At 53.0% G+C, this 5469-nt stretch overlaps 2 protein-coding genes and 1 long non-coding RNA gene across 3 annotated transcripts in view; 2 read left to right on the top strand and 1 right to left on the bottom strand.

Moving 5' to 3' along the window:
- CENATAC (centrosomal AT-AC splicing factor) overlaps positions 1-3349 on the top strand; it is a 4788-nt gene extending 1439 nt beyond the window's left edge. Inside the window, exons 2-8 of the mRNA XM_035888736.1 lie at positions 5-35; positions 150-214; positions 994-1099; positions 1435-1465; positions 1870-1959; positions 2063-2195; positions 2700-3349. Of these exons, the coding sequence (XP_035744629.1) occupies positions 5-35; positions 150-214; positions 994-1099; positions 1435-1465; positions 1870-1959; positions 2063-2195; positions 2700-2745 (502 nt within the window). The 3' untranslated portion in view covers positions 2746-3349. The remainder of the gene's footprint in view (positions 1-4; positions 36-149; positions 215-993; positions 1100-1434; positions 1466-1869; positions 1960-2062; positions 2196-2699) is intronic.
- Positions 371-923, top strand: LOC118451685. Its single transcript, XR_004841198.1, has 3 exons — positions 371-421; positions 525-589; positions 904-923. It is a non-coding gene; the product is annotated as an uncharacterized LOC118451685 (long non-coding RNA).
- Positions 3350-3748: 399 nt separating the features above from the next.
- Positions 3749-5117, bottom strand: RPS25 (ribosomal protein S25). Its single transcript, XM_035888735.1, has 4 exons — positions 5103-5117; positions 4670-4853; positions 4223-4321; positions 3749-3817 (listed from the first exon to the last, which is right to left on the bottom strand). The coding sequence occupies exons 1-3, from the start codon at positions 5115-5117 to the stop codon at positions 4227-4229; spliced, it is 294 nt and encodes a 97-aa protein (XP_035744628.1). The 3' UTR covers positions 3749-3817; positions 4223-4226.
- Between the last annotated feature and the right edge of the window lie 352 nt (positions 5118-5469).

The raw sequence follows: 5469 nt of genomic DNA, 5'->3' as shown, positions 1-5469 counted from the left end.
GCAGGCAGCGGGAGACGGTCCAGGCCGCCCTCCAGGTCGGTGAGACGTATCCTGCCCTGGGACCGGGTCCCCCGGACCCTCGGGAGGGGATGGGGGGGGGCTCTGCTCAGTGCCAGAAATACCCTTCCTTTTTCCTGACTCGCTCTCAGCTGCAAACAGAGACAGAGCTTTGCGCAGGACCTTCGGCCGGCAGCCCCCCGGCAGCCCCCGGAAGGTGAGAACCGTTTTCCTTAAATTGCTGCTACGCCATACCCCGCTCACAACACCAGGCCGCGCGGCGGCGGCAGCCCTTCTTGCTCGCCGTTGCCAGAGCTGACACCGTCACCACCGCGATCTTGCAGTCGCTCAGATCCTTCGCAAACTCTAGGCTCGAGCGCAGGCAGCGGGAGACGGTCCAGGCCGCCCTCCAGGTCGGTGAGACGTATCCTGCCCTGGGACCGGGTCCCCCGGACCCTCGGGAGGGGATGGGGGGGGGCTCTGCTCAGTGCCAGAAATACCCTTCCTTTTTCCTGACTCGCTCTCAGCTGCAAACAGAGACAGAGCTTTGCGCAGGACCTTCGGCCGGCAGCCCCCCGGCAGCCCCCGGAAGGTGAGAACCGTTTTCCTTAAATTGCTGCTACGCCATACCCCGCTCACAACACCAGGCCGCGCGGCGGCGGCAGCCCTTCTTGCTCGCCGTTGCCAGAGCTGACACCGTCACCACCGCGATCTTGCAGTCGCTCAGATCCTTCGCAAACTCTAGGCTATAGTAAGTGCCAAATCAACCAAAAGATTCCTCTCCCGTCCACACATTTGTAGGTAACCACTAACAGCCATAAAGAGCGAGCGAAGGGGTAACATGTAAGCATTTGGTAACATTATTGTGCCCCAAGAACATCTCTCCTTTCCCTTCATACTGCAAAGCTCTCCGAACACAAATTCAGCTCCAGAAACCTCTGCCTGCCCGGCTTCAACAGTCACTCACCCGACTGCCTCCTGGCTCCCCTGTTCCAGGGACTCCTCTCGAGATGCAGAGCAGCCGGGCCCGAGTGGGATGCAGACAGGACCCGACTTAAATTGGATGGAACCGGGCCAGGCTTTAACCTTCATTGGCTACCAGGTAGGGGTGGCTCACTCACGAGCATCACTTAAATAACTGCAAGTTACATACAGCACGTGTCATGAAGCAAAACAAGGGCTTGCAGCCCCCGTCACTGAGAAAGGCAGCTTTGCCAAGTCAGACGACCCAGTAGCTGAGAGTTTCAGTCATCCAGCATTGTCTTTCATTAAGCAAACATTCTTTAACACGCACAGAAAAACCAAGCGCTCCTCAGTGAACGCAGAGAACAGCCTCCTGCTGCGTCTTTTTGCAACAGAACTTGATACTGGAAGGGAATGCACAGAGTGCCATGAAAGCTTCCGTTTCTCACTGGCATTTTATGTTTCCGTTAACAGGAAACGGGAGGCAAAGGGAACGTTCACACAGGTAATCGCGCCGGCTTCGTGGCTCACTGGGTTGCTACCCTACTGAAAACCGGCTTGCAAATGGAATGGGGATAACTGAAAGCAGTTTTGAAGGCGTTACAGCACAACCAGGAGGTGCTCGCTCCTTTGCTCACATTTGACATACCCAAGGAGAAGAAAATGCTTCCGTTACGAAAACTCTTTCGGTGCTAGTGCTGCGTGGCGTGTATGGTTCAGGGCGTGATCTGCCACGGCCTTTGCCGAGGCAGGCCAGCTTCTTTTTCTTACAGAGCCCGAGGTTTGCTTTTCCCTCACCGCTTACTTGGCAGGGCACGCTGCAGGGACAGGGGGTGGAGGGGATGCTTCTCCCTATCTCAAGCCTAGGGTAACTTCAGTGCCTAAATACATCTTCCCCGTGACTTCTAGGGGCAAAACCTCCATGGCTAACAGAGGAAGAGGAAGAGGATGGAAGTAAACAACAGATTGGACCTTCGTACGAGGAATTTCTCAAACAAAGTGAGGGGGTTGTATATGTTTCAGCTAACCTTACGTTCGCTTTACCATACTAGAGAATCAAAAGCTGTTTGAAAATCTTCCGCTTAACAACGTCTCTTTTTAGAGGAGAAGCAGAAGCTGAAAAAACTCCCAGCGGAGCGTGTTGGTGCCAACTTTGACCATACCTCTCAGACAGGCGACAGCTGGCTCCCTTCCTTCGGGCGCGTTTGGAATCACGGCAGGAGGTGGCAGTCCAGGTAGGCTTCGGGGCAGCATGGACCAGTGCCGAGCGGAGGGCACGCGGCTTCCTTCCACGCAAGCTACTCCCAGAGCAGGCTTTGCGGTAGCAGCACGCGTCAGGAGGCGTCTTCCAGCACGAGAGTTACGCCCCACGGTTGCATCCAGGCAGAGCGTCGCTCTGGCCCTGCCGCGGCACACGCCTGACTTGCAAGGCGAAGCACAGTCGGGGCGGCAGGGGCCACACACGCGAAGGCATCTGCCTCGTTGAGCTTGGCGCGCCTTTTGGACCCACGCACCGGTGCGCATACGCACGCTTGTGCCGCTGGAGCCTTGTAACACACTAGAAATCTGCGTCAGCTAGCTGAGGAGACGGCTACGGCTGACTGAGAGAACTGGGAAAAAAGTAACGGGGCGAGCTGCCCTTCTAAAACGCTACGCAGATCACTCACTTGCTAGGTAAGGCAGTGTTCGTTACCTCTTTCTAAAGGCTGTCGCGTTCTGACGTCTACGCTCTCTTTCAGGCATCAGTTTAGAACTGAATCAGGGGAAAAGAAGAAAAAAAGGTGATCAGAAGAGGAGCACCGAAGAAGCCAAGCTGTGACTGTTGCAGGAGGGTGGACTGCGGGCAGCTGCAGCTTTGCTGGTGCTGCCACGTTTCGTGCTGCTGTTTAATACAGACACCCAGATGCGTGGGGTCCCCTGGCAGGCAGGGCGACCACAGCCTCATACCGAGTTCAACACTGTTACTGAAGGCTGCTCTGCCGGGGGGCGTCACAGCAGGCCCACTCCCCCTGTAATGGACACGCGGCATGTATCTGGACACCGATTTCTCAAGCCTTAAGCTGCGCAAAGGCAGATCCTGCCATATCTCCATACTCAGAAAGCCTGCCTTACGCAGCACGTGCTGCCAGCATCCTATGCTGACACGTAGCATGACATCTAACCCTTAAAGAAATTTTTGAGAAATAAACTTTTTTTTTTAAATTACCTGTGTTGATAAACCAACAGAACCTTGTTTCACATGTGGGGCCCGCTGTGGGGCACCTGATGTTTTCATTCTCATGCTACTTTCACTCCTTTGGCCTCACCTAACGGACACCTAGTTAGTCCTCAGTAGAAGAAAAGAGGCCTTAAAGATCCTTGCTGTGGGCAGTTCTTCCTTTTCATTTAAATAAAATACTTACAGCCTTATTTAGAGACGCTTTTCTGTGCTTCCCCACTAGACATGGACCCGGTAGATGCCACTGCCTTGTCCACACAGAGGGCAGGGCTTGTTTAGAGGGTGCGTAAATAAGTAATGGAAATAATACCCCACTAGCACCTTCCCCGCCTACAATGCAAGAAACAGCTTCAATTTTCCTCCTACTAAAACCAAATATGGTTTAACATAGCTGTCGGTGATGCAGAAGGTCTTTCCCTTCTTGCAGTATAAAAACATGTTCTCGGTACATCCTTGACACTGTATAAATGCAAAAACTCGACGCTGGAGGAAGACAGCTGTGACCTGTACCAGAATCCACTATCAATAATGCGTCAATAATGAAACGTACACGTTCTTGAAAAAGCAAGAAAAGTTATTTCAATAATTTTATTGTGTGCATCTACATATGACACATTGTTGAGGAGGTCACTGGAGAACCTGCAAGGCAAGAAGTCCCAAATCAGACAACCAGCTCAAAACAAGTTAGCACAAAAGCAAACTCTCCGAAAGCTCTGCTCCAACAAGAACACTTGGATGCGGCGCCCTCTGGCAGCAGGGAGGGACATGTGCCCTTGTCCCCGCAGCCCACAGAGACAGGAGAGCACACACAGCTTTCCCTGTCAGGCAACAGGGACAAAATGGCAAACTGCTCTTTACTTTTAGAGAACTGGCATTCCCAGTAACGCCACCCAGGAAGTCGCTCGGAGCACGAGCAACATCCTTGGAAGCCTGGAGAAAGGGCCCATCCAAAGCAAGCGGGAGTTGTCTGTTACGCGGCGTGCAGCCCTTCGTTAGACCCTGACAAAGCACAACCCAGCTCCTTCACAGAGCCCGCCGTCTCACCTCCCTACGCGTCCTCCCCTGCCGCAGGCGCATCTCCACCTTTTGTGTTTCTGGTGTAGATCACTTGGGCTCGGTGCTTGGACACCAGTTTGATCAAACCTACGAAAAAAGGAAACGATCTGACCACGCATGTACTGGAGGGTGCCGGGGACGTGCTGCCTTCTAAAGCAGCAGACTGGACAACGTCTGATAGGAAATACCAGGCTACCCAATGCACGCGCTTATACAAGGCTTCCGTTTGGGTCTGGCAGCGGTTACGCCACAACCCGTCCTTCTGGCAGCATTTTCTTGGTATAGCGAGGCCACTGAATGCAGCAGGGCCGCGGCTCGTCAAAAACACATCAATGTGCGTACTTCAGAGGCAGCACAAAACGTTCTAGGTGAGCAGGGAGAAGAAAACATCCAATTCAAGCTGCTTTCTGGTTTTCCAGTGTTTTGAGCACTTACCTTTGCTGAGCAGCTCCTGAAGGGCAGCCCTAGCCAGAGAGCCTCGAATCTTCAGTCTCTCTGAAACAACTGCAGGTGTGATGAGCTTGTAGTTGGGCACTTCTTTGCACAGTTTGTCATAGGTGGCCTTGTCAAACAGGACAAGGTTGTTCAACTTGTCTCTCACTTTCCCCTTAGACCACTTCTACTTGAAAAGAGAGGGGGGAAAAAAAAAAAAAAAAAAGAACAAAACCCTGAGCCATCTTCTAAGTGATAACAAAATATAGAGCTTTACAACCCCAAACCCCCAGCCCTGGAATAAATTCCCGTCATGGCTCTACAACAGGGAGGGTTGTTTGTATTCTACAGGCACCAGCGCTGAGCCGGCTGTCAGAGCCACGCTGGGAGAAAGGGCAAAACCCTGCTGAGATGAAAGAATGGGAAGCACCGGTACGGCCTCCCCTGGCATTTACACGAAAAGAGGGGGGGGGAAAAAAAAAAAAAAGAACAAAACCCTGAGCCATCTTCTAAGTGATAACAAAATATAGAGCTTTAAGACGCCTTAAGAACTGCACCATCAGCTGCCTCTACCTCGCATCCCAGATTAAAGGCCTAACGAGATGCACAAAATCGTAACCGCATGCGCCGCAGATAGCGCATACAGCATCTCCAAATAAAGGGAGCAAACCCTTTCCTTACCCAGATTTAACACCATCGCCCGCAACTCGCTACCAGGTGAGGAAAAAGCTCCTCTAACAAGGGGACGGCACCCACGCCCCCACAGCGCCGGGAGCCCCCAGCCACCCACGCGTGGAAGGCCC

The sequence above is a fragment of the Egretta garzetta genome, unplaced genomic scaffold (assembly GCF_000687185.1).
Source record: "Egretta garzetta isolate BGI_Z169 unplaced genomic scaffold, ASM68718v1 scaffold891, whole genome shotgun sequence".
In the NCBI taxonomy this organism is placed as follows: domain Eukaryota; kingdom Metazoa; phylum Chordata; class Aves; order Pelecaniformes; family Ardeidae; genus Egretta; species Egretta garzetta.
Note: the sequence above shows the minus strand (reverse complement) of the source record. Positions and strands in the feature narration are given on the sequence as shown.